The sequence below is a fragment of the Oryzias melastigma genome, linkage group LG6, assembly GCF_002922805.2.
Source record: "Oryzias melastigma strain HK-1 linkage group LG6, ASM292280v2, whole genome shotgun sequence".
NCBI lineage: Eukaryota > Metazoa > Chordata > Actinopteri > Beloniformes > Adrianichthyidae > Oryzias > Oryzias melastigma.
Window position 1 is genome coordinate 5,895,865 of NC_050517.1, and position 26,617 is coordinate 5,922,481.

General features: G+C 41.0%; 1 protein-coding gene across 2 annotated transcripts in view; it reads left to right on the plus strand.

The window, feature by feature from the left end:
- met (MET proto-oncogene, receptor tyrosine kinase) overlaps positions 1 to 26,285 on the plus strand; it is a 96,395-nt gene extending 70,110 nt beyond the window's left edge. Inside the window, exons 14-22 of one of the 2 annotated variants that reach the window (XM_024261880.2) lie at positions 2,907 to 3,060; positions 3,332 to 3,466; positions 6,336 to 6,596; positions 8,009 to 8,089; positions 16,031 to 16,212; positions 16,322 to 16,431; positions 20,084 to 20,249; positions 20,348 to 20,484; positions 22,004 to 22,283. In XM_024261880.2, coding sequence (XP_024117648.1) covers positions 2,907 to 3,060; positions 3,332 to 3,466; positions 6,336 to 6,596; positions 8,009 to 8,089; positions 16,031 to 16,212; positions 16,322 to 16,431; positions 20,084 to 20,249; positions 20,348 to 20,484; positions 22,004 to 22,283 — 1,506 coding nt within the window. Of the gene's footprint in view, positions 1 to 2,906; positions 3,061 to 3,331; positions 3,467 to 6,335; positions 6,597 to 8,008; positions 8,090 to 16,030; positions 16,213 to 16,321; positions 16,432 to 20,083; positions 20,250 to 20,347; positions 20,485 to 22,003 lie in introns of both variants that reach the window. The other variant, XM_024261881.2, reaches the window with a different exon arrangement.
- Positions 26,286 to 26,617: the final 332 nt, after the last annotated feature.

Sequence of the window (26,617 nt, forward strand, 5' to 3'; positions counted from 1 at the left end):
GAAATAGTCTTCTACCTTTCTCTATCAGGAATTAGTCCGCTCCTTTTCTCCACTGGAATCTGCTTAGTTTCTCCGCCAGGAAATAGTCTGCTCCCTTTTTGCAATATCACCCATCTGCTTGTGTCGTTCTTGGATATGTTCAGGATCCACCTTAAACATGGTGCAGATTCCTCACCAGAATGCTCTTTGGCGTATGCCACCGCACGAAGTTTAAAAGCAAAATCCAATGAGTGTTTCTTGGCCATCGCTACACAACACAAATACCACAGACGCCCTGGGTCTTCATGACTGTGCAGGGGGGTTATCTTCACCCTTCAACACCCGAGGCGTCGTCGGTGACGCCTGAACACAAAATCTTTAACATACTGTAACTCAATCGTAAGCACGATCAACGTAGTTCAAGTAGATTCTGAAGGAGAAAAGCGGCTCGATGGGCTGTTTCACGTTTAATGAATGTTATGCAGACATTTTTAACTGGGTTTTACACTAGATTTCATACAGAACCATTTTTATGTTTAAAACAAAGAGATTTTTCAACTTTTCATTTTCTTTTCAAAGTTAAGGGAAATCCAAAGCTAACAAAAATCAGACACTAACTTTAGCCTCATGTAGGCCAGTCTGTAAAAATATTGTCTGAGGTGAAACCAGTCATTGGTCCACATAATATTTATATATTGCATTGTAAGAAAATTCTGTGTTATCACAACATATTTTTTCCTGGGTGAAAAAGTTGCTGGTTTTACATTTTCAGCTCTTTTGACACTTTTCAAACAAGTTGATTAACTTCTATTTTTTAACGACAGTAGATGGGGCATCCGGTTAAAGTAACATAGTCCATGTTAGACTATCCTATGCATGCTGGGAAATGTGTGGAAATCACCACATTCCTTCAGCATTCCAGATTGTTCACAGAAAACTTCAATAACTCCCCGTCCTAATGCCAGCGTTCATAAAAAGCAGCTCAGGGAGAATTTATTAGGCAGAGTGCTGAGTGAAGCAGCTCAGCAGCCACCTGTCTGTCTCATCACTCTGATTCAGTAGACGGTCACGAGGTAAATAAGAGCAAGTTCAGCACAACCTTGTGAGGATTGTTTTGGGTTTTGGTCATGTTCTGTTTTGAATTATCCATCAGATCCACAGCTGTCTTCATTTAGTTAATCAACCGTCTTAAGTGTCTGATTTCCAGCTCTTCCTTGTCTGATCATCTGCTCTGTTTTGTTTAGTCACCATTTTTGTTTCTCCATGGGCTTTTGTCATGTTTTAGTTAATTTATTTCATGTTTTACTTAGAGCTGTTAAATGATCGAGTTCATTGTGATTAATTAATTACAGACATTATTTTTTTTTTTAATCGCGTTAATCTCAGTCTTTAAAATGATCAAATTCACACAAATAGGTTAAAGAAAACTATAAATTCACCCTCATGTCTTTTCTACTGTTTTACTGTTGTGATAAACTGTGAATCAACATTTGAATTTTGGTATCAATAGGAAGTTGGTGTTCAATATTTTTTGGAATGCTCAGAAAAATGTTTTTACTGTTTTTGATGTGATAAATTACTCTGGATTTGATGTGTTTTTTTAAATATATTTTGTTTTTTGTTCGAGACTGAAAAAAGGACCCCTCAGTGGTGTTAAAGGTTGGAAGTCTTTTATAATAAATTTTTAAATAATGATGAAGCCACTTTTTTAGTTTTATTTTGATCTTTTATTCCGCCATAATCTCACATACTTAAATAAAAGACCTCACAACGAGGCTTTTAACAGCAATTATTAGGTTAAAAATCCCTGCGATTAAAGTCAATTTATTAGATTATTAGTTACAGGTCACTACTAATTAATTTCACAAAAAATTAATTGTATGACAGCAGTAGTTTAACTTTTCTGTTCTATAATGTCACAAACTTAAATAAAATACCTCAAATTGAGACTTTTAACTGCAATTATTCGGTTAAAAATCACTGTGATTAAAATAGATTATTTACTCAGTAATCGCACAAAAAAATGAATCGAAATGCAATCAGAAATGCAATTTCAGGATTAGTTTTCCTCCATTCCCTCTTCCTCCTCCTCCTCACAGAGAGCTTCTGTCTGCAGAAAGCTCCTTCAGAGTGAAGCTTCTCTTTAGTCCAAAGCCTTTATCTCAGGGCAGGTCAGCCAATATCCCACAACCTCACAGAGCCAAACACATCTCACCCTCCTGCAGAATAAAACCCAGACGAATTTTCAATTGCAGAAGAAACTTAATTTCCGCTAAATTTAATAACGTTGGCTGAAATATGACTGATGTAATCTGCTCTTGACTGTTAAACACACTGATCCCTCCATAAGTATGAGCTCTACTGCTGGTGAAGCTCTTCCCAACGTACTACAGGGTACAGTGTAAAGTTCTTTCTAAGATTGAATTCTAAACCTCGTCGTCTGTATTAGGAGTTTTAAAACTGCCAAACGTTGGGGGAATAATCTTGTCTTGGCGCTGCTGTTGCTGTTTGACTGTTTGAAGCCTTTAATCAGACCGTGGGTGTAACATATTCATCTATTTGCATCCACTCCTCCCAGTTTCACTTGTTTTGCCATATCAGTGGCAAACACACCAAAGCCATATCTCACACGGTTATGCCAATGTACAACTGAGGAGGATGTTTGGAAAGACAGGAAACGCAAAATTCTAACCCCCATAGAGCAATGTTATTACTACACCCAGAACGCTCTAGTGACGAAAGAACGACACAACATCCAGTGATGACCAGAAATAGATACAATTTACATCAAATTTGAAGCAGTTGAGGTAAAGTCTCGCTTGTGAGTCCCCTGGTTAGTCAGAGATGGGGACAAACGTGACACCCTTGAGGTCAACTAGAAAATCACAGAAGGTTTGATCTTCTGCTTCTGTCTTTGTGTTGTTCAGTGGCGACAGGCAGACTCCATCAGGACTCTGGGCAGGGTGATGCTGGCACAGGAGCAGGACTACACCGGCCTGATTGTGGGCTGCATTTTCTTCAGCTTGTTGTTGCTTCTGCTGGGAACGGTGCTGATGTGGAAGAGGAACAAGCACATCGATGGTAAGACTAGGAGGAGGTCAGAGTCCAAAAATGATTAAAACATATAATGAATTGATAGAACGTGTTAATGTTGTTCACTGCTTTGTATTGTCGTATAGTTGCACATTTTCCATTGTAGTTGAGTCTTCTTTGACCTGTGCGCATGTCTGTTTAGTTTTTGGGTTCATGTGGGGTAAGCTGGTGCAAACGCTTTGCCTCTCTCTCTAACGTATCTCTCATGTTTCCCTTCACCTTCTTTTCTGCCATTCCTCCTCTGCTTCTCCCCCTCTAGATCTGTCTGAGGTTTGGTATGACAGCCGGGGTCACATCCAGCATCTGGACCGGCTGGCTAACGCGAGGAGTGTCAGTCCCACCAATGAAATGGTCTCCCACGAGTCAGTGGACTATAGAACCACCCTGCTGGAGGGTATGTGGAGCAGAGCGGCCTCCCCGACCCACCCCTACCCTACTGTCTGTACCCGCCGTCACTCCTTAAGAGCCTCATGCATGTTCTAAACTAACATCGGGATCCATGAAAAAAAAGGATATTACTGGGACATCTTATCACATCAGAAAGCAATCGTTTGTCTTTGCACTTATCAAATAAGAATTTCATTTTTGTTCTGAAAACTCTTAAGTTCGGATTTCAATAGATCATTTTTAAGAAGGACGTTTTCTCTTGCATTTGGTGAGACTAGTTGTTTTCCTTTTTACACGATGAACACATGAAAGCACAGTGGACAGGTATTGTTTTAGTGAATATCTGCCCAGTCTGACACACAAATTAAACTGTATTTTCCAAACGCTATTACCTAAAAGCATTATCAGGATGGGGAGGCATTGACAGAATCTTCAAGATTTCATGCTGCCACGCCATTTTTATAAGAATCATTGCTCTGGTCAAGAAACTAGAAAGAGGAAAATGTAGAAAGAACTTCTTAACCCCTCCCCCATCCGGGGGCTATCGGGCAGTTGGGTTGGTGGCCAGTGGCCCTTGATATGGGCGCTGCCAGTCAGAGCTGCTGCTGGCCGGCGATACGCCCTGTGACCGCCTAGCTTTCCCCCAAGTTTTGTAATGGCGTCTTTCCCCTGTCACTGGACTGTTAAACCGCGACCTTGGAATGTGCCCGGGAACAGCTGCCTCCCCAAATTCCTATGGACAATATGAAACAAGTCGTGGATCATTTCTCTCTTACAATCCGCTCAAAGTTAGACAAAGGTTACAAGTACTTCCATGAATGCTGCTTGTTTATTTATGAAGGTATTAACGATTTTATTCTTTTAATTTGTGCCAATTGTAACGCTAACTCATCTTTGCCAGAGGTATTAAATGTAGCCAACATGAATTTCTATCGGCTTTTGTGCTCGATCGCACTTTAAATACGTGCAAATAACATCAGCCAAAAAAAACCCATTAGAATAACATCTGCTCAAATGAAAGGTTGATATTTTCAATAAAACATCCAATTTTGGAGGATATCATACATTTGTATTTTGATTTGCTTAACTGTCCAAGAGAGGAAAACCAATACAGTTGGGTAGGACATTTATGAAATGAATACTTTAAAAATATTCTGTCACAATTGGTAAGGATACCTTTCATTTTTTATGTAAAATTGTGTTCAGCAGCGTTCCGTTGTCAGCTTTACCTGTCTAGACCCGTAAACTGGAGGTCACAATTCACATTTACAAAAACGTCAGCTGAAAAATTTGAGATATGTGACCATAGTCTAAAGAAAAACTCAGAAATGCAGTTTTAATCTTAAATTCTTTTATGTATGCCTTCTTCTATCATGAGAGAAATGCTGCAACATGATTAAACACAATTTTCATTGGAGTGGGTCTTTAGGTGTTTGCTAAGGTTAGTCTTTACTAAAAGTGAGGCAGTACACTTGAAGTTTACTCTTTATTTACCATCTATATATTGTTAACTTAAAGTGTTCCAATTTAGTCTGAAGGAATACTTAGTGTACTTCCTACTCTAGACACAAATGGTCTATAGTAGACTTGCTATTTTTAATAGTGTACTATTAATAGTGAGATGAATGAATGACTGTACTACTTTTTGCTTGGAGAAGCCAGCTCTTTGCTTTATTTGGCCTGAACAGGAGATCAAACACAATTGGAAGAAAAAAATCAGAAGAAGAAATCAGAAGTGAAACCTCTTAGTTGTTGTGATCCGTATAAAGTCCAAACGTTCAGCCACCATATTAGAAATATCAAAATCCCTTCACAAAACGTAGTACTCATAGCTTTCTGTGTATCCTACCAAGTGAATACTTTTTCAGACTAAGTACTATTTAAAAAGTAAACGTCACTGGTACTATAGACTAAGTATACTTGCAGAACACACTTAAATGGACCTACTTTTTGCTTGGGATGTTGCTAACTTTTCTGCTAACTCATGCTAATGACTTAAGTGTTGCAGGATGAATCAGAAGAATACAGATCTTTAGGGTTTTTATCTTCTTTTTAATGACGTATTTACATCCACAAACTGTTATTAATCTGAAACCCAACACAAAATTGACTTTAGTAGCAGCTAGTTCCCTTTAAAAGAGGTAGCTAACCCAAAAGGTTAGCTAGTTTGGCTGTTGGGTAGTCGTAGCTTCACAGGTGTAATGTAAGCTCAAAACGTTTCAGATAAAAACAACAACTCTTCACATTTCTCATCTTCTTTGAACTCTCGTGTGTTTTTGTGCACGTGGCCCTGAGCGCTTCTGGGAGGCTCCTGCTAATATGATCCCGACGATGATGAGAAAAGAGAGTTTTGTGCTGCTTACAATCTGGGAGGCTAAACTTACTGATGAGCTAATAGCTGCCTTCAGGGTGAGCTGGATCAGGTGATCAGAATCCATATTTAAGCTTCAACCCAGCCATTCCTACACTGCAAAAACAGAATGGTAAAAAGACCCGCTTCACGAAAAATTATATTTTCTGCTTTGCAAGAAAAAAAATCTTTTCAAGAAATGTTTTAATAGCAACATTAATTGAATGTTTATTGACTAAACTTATTTTTTTTAAATAAGAATTTTTGGTAAAAAACATTTTTCTTTACCCCATTTTTGGATCCATTTATTTTCTAATTTTTGCAGTAATGCCTTCACTTCAGATTTTCCTTGCACTTGTTTTTCTTCACCAACGTCGAGAGAAAACTGAATGCCTCCCCCCGTTCAGCGTCTATCCCCGTTACAAATGCCCCCCATCTTTATAGCTGATCATGTAACGCACCTTGACCTTTTAAGGTCCTGTTGATGCAGTCGCTGACCCCCCTCCATCTCGTTTTGCCTCTCCAGATCAGGGTGTCGACAGGCCCGAGACGTGCCGGGCGCCCCCCCCTGTCTACGGGGGTAACGGGGAGCTGCTGTCTCCCAGACTGGGAGCCCTGAGCTCTGGGATGAGCCTGGCCATGGAGGGCGACTTGGTGTCCCCCCTCCTGATGGCCCCCGTCCACATCGACCCATCCTGTCTTCACCCAGACCTGCTTACCGAGGTGCAGCATGTGGTGATCGCCAGGGAACAGCTGCTGCTCCACCTGAACCAGGTCATCGGCAGAGGTCAGTCTCCACGCCGACGTCTCAACGGCTTCTTTCTACTAATGCTTGGCTCCGCGGGGCCTCAGTCATGCAGCTGATCCTGTCAGCAGGAGTAATTCAATTCCCTCCCACTGGTTGAAGCTATGTGGGTGTATTAGTGGGTGAATTTTACCACTTTGGGAGTGAGAACTTTGTCAGAATGCCAGTCTTCCACATTAGTCAACAACAACCAAAATCTGTCCCTGATATTGATCCTCACGCTTTGGTCAAAGCTTCACATTTCTGCTTTGGAGCTCGACATGCAGCTGGACACCTCAAAGAAAAGCTCCCCGTGCAGCCACTTTCACTTCAAAGGCTCCAGCAGGCAGATACAATTCTGATCAAGAGTAGATTTATTAGCAGACATGATGTTTGCCGCTGGTTTTCCCAAGTTCCATTGTTGAGCGGAGAAACCCAACACCGCTACACATCTGCAGGGACGTGACGGAAGAATGCCACGCTCATTTCCCTGCTGCCAACATGCCCTTGGTACAAAGGGACAGAACACAATAAAACGGTCTGTAAATTAAGGCGTTTTGACGCAGGTTGTTAGTTGTTGAGGCATATTAATGAATAAACTGTTGTACTAAGTTACTCATAGATATGTAATACTGTGTGTTTCTAGGAAACCTGAAACTTTGCTGTTTTAGGTGTGAAACGTGAAGAAAATGATTATTGTGGACCACTGAAATCACCTTCGACCTCCCATTTGATAAGGTTGAAGGTTCAAACTCCAACACACTAAAACAAATGCTCTTATCCATACTGGGAAACTGCTGTGAAACTCCATAATTGTCGCTCACTTCCCAGGAGGAGGCCTGGAACCAGGCTGAGGGTCACTTTACCGGTGTCATAGAGCTGTGTCGATTTATGGCTAAAGAGGGGGGCAGTGTGGTGCACCAAACAACCTGTAACCAACAAACCCAATTTCAGATTAGGGCTTGGAGTCACTGGGTACCTCACGATACAATGCGATACGTGATACATGGCTCACAATATCGATGATCGCCCATACAGAACACCACCAAGAAAAAAATCAAATGCTTTCTCCAGTTCCACAAATCACATGTGGATTCGATCTATTGTCCCTGAAGAGGTCTGTGTAAGGTGTAAAGTCGGTCTACTGTTCCACGACAGGAAAGAAAACTGTACCCTTCCTCCAGAACCAGATGTTGGACCATCGGCCGAGTTCTCTTTTCCAGGACCCTGAATTCGAATTTCCCTGCATGTAGTCACAGCACACCCACTGGTCCCTCTTCTTGAACAATAGAACTCACCGTGAATCTTCCAATAAAAACAACCCTCTTTTGTGGCCTAAAAGAAAGTCAGACGTTGTCCTTTACAGGTTTTCAAATAATCATATGTTGACAGATTCTCTGTATTATGATGTGCAGGTCACTTCGGCTGCGTTTACCACGGAACGCTGCTCGAGCCCGACGGCCAGAAGCTGCACTGTGCGGTGAAGTCCCTAAACCGTAAGTACCACCCTGTGCACGCATGAGGCCTTAGGCATGGAAACGAGGGCAAATACCAATGTTTTTTAACAGAAATTAAAGAAAAAATATACAAAAAAACTATTTTTGTACAGCAGAGTATCAGGGCCATTTTATAAACATTTTTTTTTTTTAAATTACAACTTTAAAATTTGTAAATTTACAAGAAAAAAGTTGTATATTTGTGACTTTAAAAGTCATAGACTGAATTTGACTTTATTCTCGTACATTCACGACATTTAATCTTGTAAATGTACAAGATTTAAAATTAACAAGAAAAAACATAAACTTTATGAGATTATAAATCATAAATTTACGAGATTAAAAGTCATAATTTTATTAGCAAAAACTAGTAATATTATTTTTTCTTTTGTGACCCTAATACTACTTGTAATTATTGAGTTTATCAACTAAAAAAAATTCTAGTAAAGAAAAAAAGAAAAATATGCTGAAAAGGAGCAATTTAAAAAAAAGAATTCAAAACAGACTTGAAACCCATAAAGATCTCGTTTTATGGGTCAGTTGAACGAGCTTCAATGAAGGACTTGAATCATCAATGGCAATAAAACATTTCCTTTGTAATTATACCAAATGTGTTGAGTATTTGTAAGCAGCCCTTTATGCCTTAGTCACATGTTTGTTTCAAAATTTTGAAACAAAAAGCGGGTCCTCAGGGTTATCCGTGGAGGATAAGAGTGAAAAAAACAGAGTGCTGGCCACAACAAACTGGTAAAACTATTCAAACATCTTGCTGCACCTGTTGAAGGACCTCCGTTTCCTCTGGAAATGGAGTCTGCTGCAGCTCTTCTTGTACACGGCTGTGCTGTTGGTCTTCCAGTTCAGTCTGTTGTGGATGGATACTCCCAGATCCACCTCTGACACATCCCTGCCCATGATGCTGGGGGGCTGGGAAGCTTGTCGCTTCCTTCTAAAGTCAGTCACCATCTCCTTGGTATTGTCCACATTGAGCAGCAGTTGATTCACACACAACGAAGGTGACATGACTCTGAGTTGTACGGAAAGTCACTGGTGTAGGAGGTGAACAGGAAGGGAGAGAGCACAGTGCCCTGTGGGACTCCCCTCATCACCACACCAGACAGGACACCTCCCAACCGGACAGGTAATCAGTAACCACCTATCAGCCACAGCATCAAAGAATGTCACTCTCACAGTGTCTCCTCTGTGAGGGTGGAGACATGGGGTATGAGAGGCTGTAAGACTGCAGGAGAGCATGCAAACAGAGAGCTCTCAAGCAAAGGTGAGGGGAAGAGGGGGCGGGGTTACCTATACGACAACAGTCCCGCCCACAAACTAGTCCTAGAAAATGACTGATTTTTTTTATTTGACCTAAAAATGGCATAATTATAATTAAAATACCACTGAAAACTATTTTACAGTAGATCAAAACTCAAATGGATGATCAAAGAATGTAGAAGCTCATGTTGGTTCTTAGTCTTCCAGGTTGACCCTTTTTCTTTATCTTAAAAAAAGACTAAATGCCCCCTCTTCCTACCCAAACATCTTCACGTCCAACAACAATTGTTCAACCTGACATCTGCTTAGATTATATTCCATTTTTATTGCATGATATCACATCCCCCCAATAGCATTAGAGAACTAATCTCAGTATGGCCAGGAATCTTTCAGCTGGAAGTAGCAGTGATGAATGAGCGTCCATTGGCGAGGACGGCGGTGAGGTCCTGCCTAATCGTGTAACCTGTCAGCCACAGGCAGGAGATTGATGCTGGAGCAATTTGGAGAAAAGACCCATGAAGTCACCGGGAGCCACCAACAACAGTGAGGGGGGGTGCTCAGCCAGCCTGGGGTCTGGTCCACTGGGATTTGAGCGTTTCTTTATTAATTTTAGTGAACTCACAGGTCACGCCGTCGTCATTCTCAGCTTTTGTTGTGTTGAGACTTCTGCTTGATGCTTTTATCTGAATGTAGCTGTGTCTATAAAGAGGAAAATGCCCAACAGAATGTTTTCAACTGGAGAGATAATTATTTTTTTGAAGGAAAAGAGTCACACTCCTTACAGTATAACATTTTTTTTCTGTGTCTGTCTTTGGGGTTTGGCCTCATCTGATGGTGAATCTTCCTGCTAATCTGCACAATCAGATTATAGCAAAGTCAGAAAGGCTGAAGTCCAGGACTCCAGCAGCACCAATGCATTTAGCTAATAAGAAATGTGTGCAGGTACAGGGTTTTCTGTGCCTCCTTTTCAATTTTTTAAGATATCTTTTGATATATTTTTTTTTTAAAGTAACGCCAAAGGTTATCTTTTGGCCCACCAAGTCATGATTGCATAAGCTGCGGAGTATTTAGTTGAAACCACTTACACGTTTTACGTTGATTCTCTATAGCAGGGGAGTCAAACTCAATAAGAGGCCTGAATCCAAAACACACCTTAGATTGCAGGCCGAACAGGATAAACATTTATCTAACACTCTAAAACTCAAATTTTAAAAGTTTAAAACTGTAACTTTTTAACATCTGGATGAAGCCCATCTACTACCTTATTTATAATGTGTAGTCGTCAAGTTAGATAAGCTAATTCTTCTTTAACAGTCCTGGTAAATCGCCTGTCCGTCTGGGGATGGGATCTCTCCCTCATCTGGACATCCATTAGGTTTCTTTTTTTTCCTGAATCAGGAGTTTTTCCTTGACCTTCTGCTGACCTTCTGACCTTCTGCTTCTGTAAAATTACCAGCATGAAGCCCAATGAGGCCATTGTTTTTTGTGATATTGAGCTAATAAATAAAATTGAATTGAACTGAAAATTGAACATAATTATGAACTAGATATATAGCATTACCTGCGGCAATGCTAGTGTGAATGCTGTAAGCTGAATTTGGACGATGAAGATGCTATAGTTGATAGCTGAAGATGATGAAATTGATAACTGAAAACGCTGAATCTGATAGCAGAAAACGGTGAAGTTGATAGCCAACTAAAATATTAGCTAGATGCCAATTTAGGATAATAAAACCTAAAATAAAATTAGGTTAGCTAAAACAGCTAACATGTAGCTTAAATATTAGCTAAACTTAAAACAGCCTAAAAAATCTCACTAAATGCCAAAAAAGTCCAAAAGGCTACCAGAATGACAATTTTTTAAACTTTAAAACTGTAACTTTTTAGCATAATTATAAATAATAAAAAGACAGGAATATTATTCCAGAATAAAACAATGTAAACCTTAAATAACTTTCAATATTTTACTCTCCATAAAAATATGTTTTGTCAAAATTATACAAGTTAGAAATGAGTGCAGGATCTGTCCAATAATACCAATTAAATAGGGATAAACGAATAAAATCAACAGAGCAGCTCCACGTCTCTCGTTAGGATCCCAGTTTGCTGTTTCATTGGAAGAACGTTTGTTTAGATTGCTCTTGTTTTTGATTAAAATGTCCTGTGAGGCCTAGATGTTAAAGGTTTCAAAGACAAATGTTATTTACTTTTGATTGTTACTAATGTGTGTTACCTTAATGAATACAGAATCAAAATAAATAAATGAAACCATATTCTTTATTTTCTCCTTTATTTCATGATATACAAAAACATTATATTTGGCCCGTGGACCGGGATCCCATTTAGATTCTAGCCATTGTACAGACTTTCACTACTCAATAGTAGTGCACATACTCACAGTTGGAAGCGGTTTGGTGTGAAATGTCAAAGCAGTGGAAATTATGCAAATTTTGCTCCAGGCTTTTTCTTCACAACTCGATTCCAATATAAGATCTGGTGTCATAGAGTTCTATCCAGGCACAAACTGCAATTATTATTGTTTTCTCTTTCATGATCAACTTTCAAACAGTTGGCATGTCCGTGCTTTATAAACGACAATATCATACGTCACTCATCCTGTTTGACTGTCAGCACATGTTCAGTTTTGTACATAGAGCACCGGAAGACACTTAAAATGCTGCATAGCGAGGTCTGAAACACGCTCACGCTTACCTAGACCAGAGGTATCTAGTTCCAGTCCTGGAGGGCCGGTGTCCGAAGCTCCTTATTGACCAAACACACCTGATCCAGGTAATCAGCAGCAGACAAGGCAGGATTTCTGGAAAACCAGCAGGAGGCCGGCCCTCGAGGACTGACTTTGGACACCCTGATGTGGACTTTTCATTGGAAGTGGTCACTCAAACACCTGTGCAAAGATTCTTTGCTTTAGTTTGGTTTTTCAGTTGTGTTCTTGGTTTTGTTCGTGGTTAGAGTTGTTCCTCAGGTTCACTCCAGATTCATGTTAATCCTCCGCAGCTGTTTTCATTTCTGTCAATGACCCTCAGTGTACGTTAGGGTGTATTCAGACTCGACACATATGGTTCGCTCAAAGTGAACCAGATTTTGTTTCCCCCAATAATCTAAAAAACAAAGTTTAGTCTAAATACAGCCACATAGACCCTGGTCCGGGACCAGGAACCGCTTTCTGACCCATCTTTTGAGGTGGTCTTGGTTCCAACTTCGGTTCGCTCTGAGATTTCCTCAGTCTGGATATGATCTTTCTTTCTTTGTTTTTTTACATGTATTGCATATAAAGGGGGCAGAAAAATAAGTTGTCTCCATGCTCCCTTTCATTTCCTCAGCAAACAATGCCTTGTGTTGTTTTAATGTATTATGTCTATGTTTTTGCCTGTGGAAATGAATAAAAATGAAATAATAAATAATCTGGAACAACTTAACCTAAACAGCCACCGTAGCCGGTTATTAGTGGCCAAACGTGGAGTAGTGATGCAGCAGCAACTCATTGAAATGTGGTTGGATGAATGCAGGCTCATTTAAACAACTTTAATGTGATACACATTGATTTTCACACTGTTTTCCCAACAATATATGTGTCATAAACACCTATCGCTATAGCCGTAGAATCCTCAGTGATCGCCTTGCAGCATACTTCACCATACCAAAGTAGCAGTAAAAAGTGTTGACCCTGGCCTTCATACAGACGTTCAGAATTGATCAGTGACATAAAAAGATTAAATAAGTCAGGGGTCAGCAACCTTTAACAGTAAAAGAGCCATCTGGGCTCGATTTCTACCAATCAAAACCTAGAAGGAGCTGCATAGTCTTACCTTAGCCCTTTAAGAAATATGGATTTGCATTCATGACCTTCTGCTTTTATAATAAATATGATTTATGCCTATTTTTTGGCACAAACAGAAGCAAACATATGAAAAGAACCCAGCATCTCTTTTTTTATAACCAATGTTGTGCAGCATAAGATAATTTGTGTCCTTAACTCATAAAAGATCAAACTTTTTCCAAAGTTTAGCTTTGCGTATAAAATCTGTTCATTCTGGAGGTAGAGGTGATCAAACAAGACGTCTTCAGGTCAACAGGATGTAAAAACCTACATAGTTTATCATCTATGTGAACCTCAGACATCAATTTATACATTTAACTAATCTAGATTAAATACATGATAATTAAGTAAGACATGTCTGCAATGTTCCCTCTAATTTTTTGTGCGTCTGAGCAAACACAGAAACTCACTGAGCGCTCCTTCGACCGCAGTGAGCAACAATGAGGGTTCACTCTGTATTCACGTCTATATTTCAACTGTCTGAAATCTCTTATCTTAACAAGTCATGTAGCTTATTAAAAGAATGAAACTAATAAATGTTCATCAAATTGTGTTCAATGTGAGTGATTTGCAACAGTTACAATGAAAAGTAAGAAACATTCAGGAAGCGGGTCCTGCTGTCTGGGAATACATTCAAACTCCACTTTAATTGTTTAGGACTTTTCCTGCTACAAAGAATCTTGAAGTGCTTTCCATAATAAATAAAAGAAAGATACAAATAGTAGTTAAAATAGCAAACATGCTGTAGCATCCGCCAGGACGCAATGAAGAGGCGGAGGCGACCGTTTCCAACCGCGAAGCTTTTAATAAACTTGTAAACGGTTACTGTCGGCCGTAACCACGCCAAATACAACACAAACGATAAAGTGCTCTCATTGGCTCGTTCCTCATTACATTCCTTCATGCTCCCACAACCCTTCTTGGATTCTCCTGCTCCTCCGCCCACCCCCACACTCATCCAATCACACAGGAGCAACAATGCAACACAGAACACATTAACAGAGCATTTTGTCCTGAGTTAACTCGCGATTAATTGCAAATTATTATGTGGCATTTTTTAAGGAAAAAAATGCGTGCTTCATGGAATTTAGCAGTTCTACATTAATTATGAAAACAGGAATGACGAAATTTATAGTTTTCATCAGAAATACTTTATTTTGTAACATTGTATGGAGATACTTTCTTAACAATAAAAGGCTGTAACATAAAATGCCTACTTTTCTTTTAATTTTATTTTAATGATCACATTTTTACTATTTCTTTTGATTGTTTCTTTTAATGTTTTATGTAAAGCACTTTGAATTGTCTCTGTACATTAAATGTTCTATACAAATAAACTTGCCTTGCCTAACAAAAGCCCAAGTGCAAGTGAAGGACATGTTAAATTCAAAACTTCAATCAACGTTCAGTAAAATAAAATAAAAAACATCAAAAAATAACATTTCCATAACACTTTCATGTTCATTTTTATGTCAGGTCAAAATCTTTTCCTCCTCTGCTGAATTGCAGTAATAAATGAAATAGAGATTTATCATTTCCAATTAACTTTTGTTTTTTAAAACATTAAAGACTGAGAAAAGCGGGATACACTGTGGATAGTTTGACAGTCTGTTACTGCCGCTGCGCAGCGACGTGTCCGGAGCTCAAGCCATGGATATGCCGGCAGACAGACCGCTCTGCTGGGGTTGGATCACGCTTAAACCTCCAGAACATTTAAAACGCCCCCCGGTGCCCTTGCTGTTCGGAACGTCGGGGGTCTGCAGCTCTCGGGACGCGGCACCAGACGTGAGGCGGTACCACCAGACGTGGTACTGGACGCGAACCGGAGCCGGGTTAGAGTGCAGGAGCTCTCCAGGTCCTGGCGCCGGGCCGGTTCTAGCTCGCAGCTCTGTGGTTGGAGACCCGCCCGTGAACTAGTGAGAGCAGCCGGTGAGAGAGGGCGGGACGCCCGCGCGCGTGGTATGGAAAGGCACTTATGAGAAAATCCGCGATTAATGCGTCAAAAAAATTGTCGGCGTCAAGCACATGTCAGATTACTTATATTATAATTTTATTTAAAGTTTAGAATAAATTTTATGTTGTGCGCAGAATAGATTTGCTGTGCGCAACGGGCGTGGGAGCAGTGCGCAATTGCGCACGTGCGCAGCTTAGAGGGAACATTGCATGTCTGGATCAGCAGTCTCCATGAATTATGTTATGTTTGTCCAAAGATCCACCATGGAGAGATAAAAGAGACACATGTGGATCTAGAGCTGCAGGTTACAGACCCTTGGAGTAAGTTAACAATCTTGGCCAGGATTTGCAAAGTGACTCTTTTTGTCTTGCCCCGCCCCGATAACTGCCTGTCAGTAACTGAAGACATCTTTAATTAGGTGGTTTTGTTTACAAGCTTTGGTCTGGAAAACAATAATCTGCTTAAGTGCAGTCTGAATACAGACCAAACGTAGGGTTCAAGATTCGATCCGGAACAAATTAGGTGGACTTGGTTCCTAACTAATCATTTTCCCAGTCTGGATACACCCCAAGTGTCTGCTATTCAGTTTTACCTTGTCAGCTCATCTGCTCTTTTCTGTTTTGTCACCGTTTTTTGTTTCTTTCATGGTTTTTTTTCATGTTCTGGTCAACCTATTAAATGTTTCAGTCAGCAAACCTGGTCTCCTGCATTTTGGGTCCTACACCTCCAGTTCTTGACAGCATGTTGTAAACATAGCATGGGAAGTAATTCTTTGTGCTATCTCAAAGCTGTCTTTGCAAAATGTTTTCAACTAAAAGGAGTGTTAAGTTAAAAATCCCAAATGAATCGGGTTATTCTCTCTTTCTTTTCAAACAAGGTATTACAGACTTGGAGGAGGTGTCTCAGTTCCTGAAGGAAGGGATCATCATGAAGGACTTCAGCCACCCCAACGTCCTCTCTCTGCTGGGAATCTGCCTTCCACCAGAGGGCTCACCACTGGTGGTTCTGCCCTACATGAAGCACGGCGATCTGCGGAACTTCATCCGTGACGAAGTACACGTAAGAGCAGCATCCAGCAACAATAGAACAAGTTCAAGCTTTCCTTCCGATGTTGGATTGATTTCAAATGAGAGGAGGCAATAACAGTGATGATGAATGTGTCCTGCAGAACCCCACGGTGAAGGACCTGATGGGTTTTGGGCTCCAGGTGGCCCGCGGAATGGAGTATCTGGCCAGCAAGAAGTTTGTCCATCGAGATCTGGCTGCCAGGAACTGCATGTGAGCTTCAGTTTTCCCCTCCTATTGAAATGATTGTGTCATAGTGGCATCAAGAGAGCCCGCTTAGTATTGGTGCTTTGAGAACATTCTGTCTGGATGAGTGATGGGAGCTATAACATGTACTGTAACTGCTGTCGCAGTAACATTCATATAACTGTCTTGTTGCGTGCTTCAGAAAAAAGGGTTCTTCCTTTTTTATGGAATTTATTTTCTTGCCCTTTCTTAAAGAGCGACAAAGTACAAAGTAAAACCTTAAAAAATATCCTTTAAAGCAAAAAAAAGTACTAAACACGACAATAACATGATAACAAGGTCTAAGATTAATGTGCTGCACAAGTTCTAAATCCAGGTAAAGTCTAATTAAGACACAGCAGCAACCAAAATGCATTTAAACAGTAGGAGACCAGAACGGTCAAAGAATGGCAGGCGCATGCGTTCATGACCTATCCATCCATCCATCTTCTTCCGTTCATCCGGGACCGGGTCGCGGGGGCAGAAGTCTAAGCAAAGATGCCCAGACTTCCCTCTCCCCGGCCACTTCCTCCAGCTCCTCTGGGGGGACCCCGAGGCGTTCCCAGGCCAGCCGAGAAACATAGTCTCTCCAGCGTGTCCTGGGTCTTCCCCGGGGCCTCCGCCCAGTAGGACATGCCCGGAACACCTCTCCAGGGAGGCGTCCAGGAGGCATCCGGACCAGATGCCCGAACCACCTCAACTGGCTCCTCTGGATGTGGAGGAGAAGCGGCTCTACTCCGAGATCTCTCCGGGTGACTGAGCTCCTCACTCTATCTCTAAGGGAGCGTCCAGCCACCCCCCAGAGAAAACTAATTTCAACTGTTTGTAGTCGGGATCTCGTTCTTTCGGTCACGACCCAGAGCTCATGACCATAGGTGAGTACTGGAACGAAGATCGACCGGTAAATTGAGAGCTTTGCTTTCTGGCTCAGCTCTCTTTTCACCACAACGGACCGGTACAGCGACCGCATAATAGCGGACGCCGCTCCAATCCGCCTGTTGATCTCACGGTCCGATCTTCCCTCACTCATGAACAAGACCCCAAGATATTTAAACTCCTCCACCTGAGGCAGGAGCACTCCACCCACCGAGAGAGGATATCATGATCTATAATAAATAATCTAATTTCAGCCAAATGGCTCCAACATGCACCATAAAGCTGCATTCAAACCACCCTTGGTGACACAGATTTAAGTCTATGGAAGTGGATATTCACTGTATATCTTCTAGTTGTGGCCAGTTTCTAATAGACGCCAGTCTCCAGTAGCCGCCTGGGTATAATCCTTGTGCTATCTTATGGGGTCCAGATGACCCGAGCCTTACATTGACCTGTTATCCATCCCATGACTAATGTGGATGAAGGTGGACAGGATTTCATGTCTGCCATGGACACCAGTGAAAATAAAATATTTTTAAAAAGTTCAGCGCGCTGTCTTATGGGGTCCAGATGACCCCACTCCCAGTGTCAACATATGTAAGATAACACAAGGGTTAGCAGGTGGTTTGTTACTTTTAGATGTCGGTCTCCAAAAGTTGTCGGCTGACAAATTTTTGGAATAAACATCAGGGCTACTGTTAGAAGATCAATGCTAAGCATGTTTTGAGCTTTCGTGTTCAAAACTCTGGCGTTCACTCATCACTACACAGCACGACTCTTTTTAGCTCAATGTACAAAATGCATAGCCATTGCACTAGCGTTGAAAGCTAAAACCGGGTTGCAGTTTGAACAATTGGAGACTCTGATTTGGTATTCACATCTAAATGGCGTCCCTTTTTTATACAAGAAGTGCCAAACATTTGAAAATTGATCATGGAGAAGAAATTAATAATTGTGATTTGTGACCATTCGGACACAAAATCTTTCATGTATCAGAATAGAGCTGTGAAAGAATAAGTCTAGAACAAGATTCATTAGCAACCAACTGTACATGGGGGACATGCGCTAGTAAAAAAAGAAGGAGAAGCCCCTTTCTGCATGTCCATCGTGAATGTGTTCATCAGTCTAAATGTGTGTCACATACCATGTGTCTGTAGCTTCAGAGAGCATGCTGGGACATGATGTTTAGAGAGCATTCTGTTCAGACGAGAAATAAAGCTATAACCTGTGCTACAACGGGGCATTCACACCAGATGAGGGAGACATGTCAAAATCGCATCTGCCGCCTCTCTTAAGACGCGTCTCGACTTTACTGCTCAACGCCTTGACACCCCTTGAGCAACCACCGAAGTTGTTCTGTAAATTATTCGTTGCCACATCATGGAAAACATGGATGATGTTGAGCGAGTAGCTCGGGTTTATATGTTTTGGAGAGCTCTACAGAGATGCTGGCAAGCTCATGGCTGAGTTTGTTTTCACCAGATCTTTCAGTCTCTCTTGGTTCTGTGTACTTCACTCTTGCAGTGAGAGCTGCACCTGAGGGCCGTTTTAAAGTTATATCCGTCTGTCTGTGCTCCAGTTTGAGCTTTAACCCAAGAGGGGAAATAAAAATAAAACTGGAGAATCCTTTATTATTGTATTGATGATAATAAGAAAAACATCATAATCTGATGAAGCTAGAGGGGTTCTGCACGCTACAACAGCCATGGCGGCGGCTCTCCGGGCTGCCAGGCAGCTAACCGCCGGCGGGCAAACAGAATGGGCGCTCCACTGCCCAGGGACCAGCAGCCTGGATAGTAGATCTTGCTAGATCTGCCGGAGCCTGGGGAGTGGAGCTCACTAGCTTGCTATGCTATCCACCGGACAGCTGTAGCCGTCCATCCAGCTCAATGAGCTCTGTGACGGGCTGGCAACCTATCCAGGGTGTATCCCGACTGGGACAGTTTCCGGGTTCCTAGAGGCCCCCATGGGTTAAGAAAACGGATGGAAGTTCATGACGAAAATCCTCATTTCGAGCAGCCATGCCATGCCAGACGCCCCAGTTGCGCCACGTCAGATCGCGTCTTTACATTGACTTAACATTAAAATTTGACTCCCCTACCACACCTGCCGTGTCCGGTGTGAATGTACCAGAACAGTTACTTTCTTTTAACATTTATACACGAGTCATGTTGGTTCGCTTCCTCTGGAATGTGTCAGAACAGAGTTTTAATGGAACCGAAAAATATCTGTAGAGGCCAACACTAATGTCCACAACTTATTGTAATTATATTTTTTCATCAATTTATTATGCACCAACTGTACACTGCTATAACTTAGAAATAACTCAAAAATTATTACCTCATTGGCAAACTTTCAGCAAAAAATATCTGCTGATTTGGTAAGAAAAGCAGTCTCATCAAGAATTCCTATTTTAAAAAAAAAATTATTGTCACTAAGACATATTTTCTTAAACTAAGATATATATATATATATATTTTTTATTTCTTTATAAGATTTTCTTTCTAAAAGTAAGACTTTTTACTTTTGTTTTAAACACGGATATTTTGTCGTTCTTAAGATTCTATTTTTTACAGTGACAGAAACACATTTAATGATATCATATTATAAACAGGATGCATGTAGAATTAAGTACAATTTATCAATGTGTGACTTTCTAACAGCATTTTGTCATATACAGTAAACCCAATTACATTCCAATCTACACACACATACAAACACATATCTATGAATTTATGAGTAACAGTGAAGTTTGTATTGGCAGGTTGGATGAGAGCTACACAGTGAAGGTGGCAGACTTTGGCCTCGCCAGAGACATCTATGACAAAGAATATTACAGCGTCCACAACAAGAGCGGAGTCAAGCTGCCTGTCAAGTGGATGGCTCTGGAAAGTTTACAGACACACAAGTTTACCACTAAGTCAGACGTGGTGAGGCGATAATCACAGAGCAAATATGGTGTTGATTTCTGTTGATTTCTGAAGGGAAAAAGTGGGTTTCTAAAAGCCTGTCTCCCCTCTTTCCTCAGTGGTCCTTTGGGGTGCTGCTTTGGGAGCTGATGACTCGTGGAGCCCCGCCATACTCTGACGTGAACTCCTTCGACATCACCGTGTTTCTCCTGCAGGGCAGGAGGCTGCTGCAGCCGGAGTTCTGCCCCGACACCCTGTAAGTGTTTGCCTTTTCGTCAGCTCCATTTAACAGACGAGAGCACAGAGGTGTAACATTATGAGTTATGTTAAAAAGAACGAAGCTGCAGAAGCAACTGGAGTCATAAGCAAGAACCAAGTTCAGGAAATGTCTTAAACAAAATTCATGTCATCACATCTGTGGGTAAAATCAAGTTATTTTTAGAGCTTATGCCTTAATTACATTAAGTCTTATGTTGCGAGTACTGTCCCTGGACAAATACCGCACGTACAGGGTATGTACAGGATAAGTAAGTGCCCGTAGGACAACTACACAGACTACATTCTGTGAAATGTCCTTATTTCTAATAGTCAGGCAGAGAGCACACACCTATTACATGAACAGCACTAACGGGCTCAAAACCGAACGACCTGCAAAACTTTGCAATAAGGACACACCTTAAGATGGGATGTTTTTAAAAATACTTTTCAGAGGTGAAACCCTGTAAAAGTACTTCATCAAATGAGGGAAATTAGATGTTACGCACATGGAGATTATTTTTAAAAGCCCAATAATTCATTTTATTTTAAATTATTTATGAATGATTGTTAACCAGTTTCTTATATTCAGAAGAAGTTTGTTTCTAAATAAAATTTTCAGCAGCATATTATTGTCACAGTTTGGCAAGCAGGAGGGAATTTAGATGCAGGGAAGAACCACAAACCAAGATGTAACAGATCCAAAAGGTTTCATGACAAAAGTAAAGTCAAGGAGAGCTGAGCCTGAGCTGGTACTGAAGTCTGGAGGAGAGTTCTTTACTGTTCCCCTCCGATGGAAATCATGGTTTTTTTAGTTTTTAGCATGTACCCAGCCAGCAAGGCCAAGTTGGACCCATCTGCTTTCAAAGTGGGCAGAAAGTTTGGGCCCTGATTGGGTTTGTCCACAGTTTCTTTGGTGCCCCCCCCATTGATTCAATCCTTGTGGAACCCTGGGCATGTTTACATTAAAGTGGGATCATCTGGACCCCAAAAGAGAGCACGAGAGTTAAGTGGGGATTCAATGGATTATCTTGATACGCTAGTCAGCTGCCCGATGGACAGCGGAGCATGCCAGCGAGCTCTGCTGAAGCATGCTAGCAAGTTCCACTGTAACATGCTATCGAGCTCCAGTATAACATTCTAGCAAGCTCCATTGTATCGAGCTAGTGAGCTACGCTGTAGCATGCTAACACGCTCCTCTGTAGTAAGCTAGCATGCTTCGCTGCATTGAGCTAGCAAGCTCTGCTGTAGCAAGCTACTGAATGGGCGGAGTCAAACCCAGCCTGCACAGAAACCCAAAAGACAAAATGAAAACATTAAAAAAAACAGTCAAACAAGCAAAACAAGACACTCTTTTCATAAACTCTAGTTGAAGCAATGCAATTCATGGATTTCTGTTGCTATTTCATACCTCATTAAAAAAAAACTATATTAAAGGTTGATGTAAAAGTTTAGATTGGATTTCATGAATGTTGTCTCATAAAACTACATTTTAACATCTCTCCTCTCCTCCTGCACAGCTACACCGTAATGGTTGAGTGCTGGCATCCGAAGCCGGAGCGGCGGCCGTCCTTCTCAGAGCTGGTGTCCCGCATCTCCGCCATCTTCTCCAGCTTCAGCGGCGAGCACTACGTCCTCCTGAACACCACCTACGTCAACATTGACAAGATGAGCCCCTACCCCTCCTTGCTCCCCTCCACAGCCTCATCCTCCTCTTCATCCTCCGAGGCGTCTACCTCCACGTCCCTGCCGTCACGCTCCCCGCTCTTCTGTCCCGCGGAGCGAGGATGCTGCACCTGAGAGAAGGAGCTGGCCGTCGGGAGGCAGAGACACGAAGCCGCTGGGAGGTGAACTCATGAGGGACTACTGGATGGACTCTCCAAACACTGGACACTGCATGCTGTGGAGACACGGAGACTTGTTTTTGGAGCTCGGATTGCTTGTTCTTCCTTTGGTGTACATAGGTTGGGACCATCTCATACATTGCTTTGCATCGGGGAGCTTGGAGCTGACCTTGTGGACTTCCGCAGTTCTGAGGCGCATAGAGACGAACAAGCAACGGCAGGACAGCAACGGCCTTCAGAGGTTTCCAGACTCATCCTCACAGAAGCACACTGACTGGGGTCATGTACTGTGAATGAGTTTAAAACGACTGAGCTTTCACACCTCCACAAACCATTAGTGTGTGACGTTCATGCAGAGCTGGAGGAAACCAGCTGAGGTGGGCTGGAGGCGGAGCTTAGCCTGGTGGACTAAAGCAGGATGTGCAGAAAAAACATGATTGTGTTCAGATCACTGGATGATTTATAAATATTGTTTTGCTGTTTTTTTACCTCCTTTCCTTTTAAAAACACTACAGTTGTTTCAGTATAAAGTTGTGAGGAAGAGGAAAACGAATCAGGACTGAATCCATGAGGCATTTTTTTTTTCCTGCATCTGCTTAGCTTACATTGAAGGTTCACAGTAAAATAAAAACATCCCCTGCAGCAAACATTTAGCTGATAAAAGTTTAGCTCTTTTTCATAAACAACTTCATACAGTGGGTGATAGGCAACATTTTATCTCAGTCACACCTAAAAGCGCACAAGCTAACAAGACAGAGTTTGTCTCAATTCTTCCCTTCTCCCTACCCCAACATTGAGCCCTCCAAACGGACACTTATGGAAATATAGTGTCTCCAAATTTGGACATCACTTCCACTTGATGACATCATCAATAGTCGCCGGTGAGCTAGCTTTAGCGCGGAGCTTCCACCTCTTGAATATACATAACAACTGCGGTTTTATAACTTTAAAAAGGTCATGCTACAACAAAAAGTCATTACTTACATTTAAATATAAACTTCTGTGGTTCAGAGCGCATCCATGTGAAAAAAAACCTTTCCTCAAACCCTGTAGTAACAGAGGGCTCTGTATCACTCCTCTTGGAGGATTGGCCCCCAAATTCCCTCCTAACTCCAGAACCAGTAAAAAAAATCAATATAGTGCAGTACTATAGTGTATTGAATTTTAAAAGCAATTCAGACACCATCATTATTACTTCTTTTTAACAGCAAATATGATGTCACAAATAAGTAGTAAAAACCTAATAAATATGAACATCTTACTGAGACTTTTTATGAATCCACTCTGTTCTGATGAGGAAAACTTTATGAAATCTTTTTTTTCACATGAGAAATAATGCAAACGTAATGCAACGATCTAGTGAGCATCGATGCAGACACAAGTTTTCGGCAGAGACTTCTGGGCACTCGACTTTGGAATTGTAGATTCAGACAAAACTACAAGATGACAAACACCCTATTTAGTTGCACTATGCAGTGAGTAGTGAAGGAACTCATTTCAGTTTCATTTGTTCAAGGAAACTGGAACAAGCAAAATTTGTTTTCCATTTATTAATGCAAGTAGCAACCATTTTTTTTCACGATGAAAGCAAATCTTCTAAAATGCAAAGGCAACTTTAGGTAAGACCCCAGTGTCAGAACCTTTGAGTGTTGACCTCTTCAGATTAGGAGTGAGTGGATGACACAAAGCTTCTCTAGGTAGCGAGTCAGTAAGGATCTAACGATTTTTCAGGAATTTATAAAAATAAAAGATTCAAACTCGTCAACATGTTTAGACTAATGCAGAGCAGATCACATTTCTCCATGCAGGCTCGCTGTGAGTGTGTGGACGTGTGTGTGTCTGTATCTGTGTGTTTTTTTTCTCTGCAAGCTGCGCGTGAACAGTCATTTGCGCTGAGTGTGAACACAGCATGAACCGAGTCTAAAAGGATTTGTGATCATTTCAGTATTATGTATAATTGTTTATTTGTGTTTAATCCTTCCTGTTAGTAGGAATTCAGACAGTTTGATGTAGAGGGACAAAAAAGAAAACATACTTGGTCTTAAAATGCCTTTAATTCATTGTGTTGGGAAAAAAAATCTAAAAAAAATCAAAATTGCAATTTTAGAATTGTGAATTGAATCAAAATGTGGCTTGACTGAATCGTTACAACTAGTTGGGGGCACAACCGAGTGACAAATGACATGATAGAAACAGTGGTTTGGAAACCAGAACTAAACTTCATAAAGTAAAAGGATTTCTTATTCCAGGATTCTTATCTTTCTTCTTCTCTATCTTCCTGCCTTTGCAGTGAATAAGTTATAGATATCTGAAAGGACAACCGGGACTGGAGTTTGACATTTGTGGGTCAACTTGCAATAGCTGGCAGCGTGAGATTACCGCTTTAATCTCTCAAATTTGCTTATCCAAAAGACGTTCGGCCTTCCACCTAACAGTCAAGCGCAGTGACCTGGGAAGATAGCTGCACCATAAAAGTTTCGTTCTTAGGGAATAATCATCATGCTTTTTAAAAACTCAGCAGCACATGACTAAAATGAGAACACATAGAGTCCAAGGCGACATTGTATTTGTTGGGATCTCTGCTCAGACTGCTGTGACTCAGTCAGGAGTTAATAACAAATCGACATACTTTACAGACTTAATTTTTTTTACGTTATCAGGTTTTGCTCCAAATCTAAATTTATCTTCCACACTTTAAGAACTGACCAGCAGAAGAACTGATGTTTTAGCCCAGAAATCCACAATAGTCCAAACTTTCACTGACAGTCTTGTCAAATCTTGGCACAGAACTGGATTACAGTGTGGGGACGGTCTTTGGAGACTCTGTCTGGGATTGCTTTGCATTATCTCTATTTAATTATATGATTGGAGCATGTTTAGCATTTATGCTACAAGGCAGCTACAATGAAAAACAAAAACCAGTGACAGAAGTGAGCAACTGAGGAGACATTTTACTGATAGATGATCAAAAGCAACGTGATGAAGTGTGTTATTCAGAACCGATCAGCAGGGGGGTCCAAATCCAGGCCCCCAGAATTACTTCTGTTCATTTTCCAGTTGTTCCTGTCCCACCTGCTGCCACTGACCTGGATCAGGTGTGTTCCATCATTGAGAAGCTTCAAGGACAAAGCTGTTTGGGAAAGAAGCAGGACACGGCCCTCGAGGCCAGAATCCCCCCCATGCTTGATATACAGGTTCCCTCTGGCTGGCATTACCTCCAGTGCAACAGAGAAGTCCTGAGTTGTGTAAATATGGAGCAGATCATGTTTATAAAGCTGAGGATCGCTGACTGAATGGGAGGATTAGGTTGTGAAGTTTCAGTCTTCTCTGTTATTTTAAAATGAAAGCCTCTGTTAAGGCTTAAGCTTAAATCTAAATGACTTTCTTCAGTTTTTTTTGTTTTCAAATGAATCCGAACTAATGTCTTCCTGTCCGATTTTAAGAGTAATCATCTTAACCTGTGAGTGAACTTGTCATAATTGGGAAAAACATTGTGAACCGGCCTTTTTGATGTTTGCTTTGTGTAGCAGTTTTTTGTGTTTTTACTGGCAGCTGAATGTTTGCTATGACAGGAAATTTGCTGTACTATATTTTTTTAACGACGACACAATGCCTCTTGTTTGGTCCAATGGGGAAGACTAGTGATGAACTGTGGCACAAAACAAAAACCACTCAGTCAACCCTCTTGGTTTTGGGACGAACCACTGCCATTTTGTATATAAGGAGAGGAGGCTCTGTGTCTCTTATGTACTGATAGACTGTTGTCAATGTCAAATCATTGTGAAGAAAAGAAAAAAAAAAAATAACAGATGTTAAACCGTCAAGAACCACCTCATGACTGCTGTCACTTTCATGTAATTTCCCATCACTTCGTCTGTGTTTGTATGTTCACCTGTAAAAATCCTGAAGGTACATCTGTAATGTCAAACAACTTGTTTAATAAAGCTATTCCTTTAAATTAAGTCTCCTTTTTCTGCATTTTAATAATAGTACATTTATTTTTACATTGGCAGTTTTTCTCACTCATTTTAGTGCATTTCTCACAACAGTATTAAGTTTGCATCACTGCTGAAGCCTTTCTCAAAACAATTAGTGCAAAACATAGTTGGTAAAAAGTAAAAGCTAGTCACGTTCTCAAAATGTGAGTCAGTAGCTCAAAACGGTTAATTCATGTTTCTAAAGCAAGTTTTTATATCAATGAAAGTGTCGGTGTTGTCAGAATAAGTTCTGACTCCAGCTTCTTTAACGATCAAGTCAATAGATTTCATCATGTTTTCATTGAGACTGAGT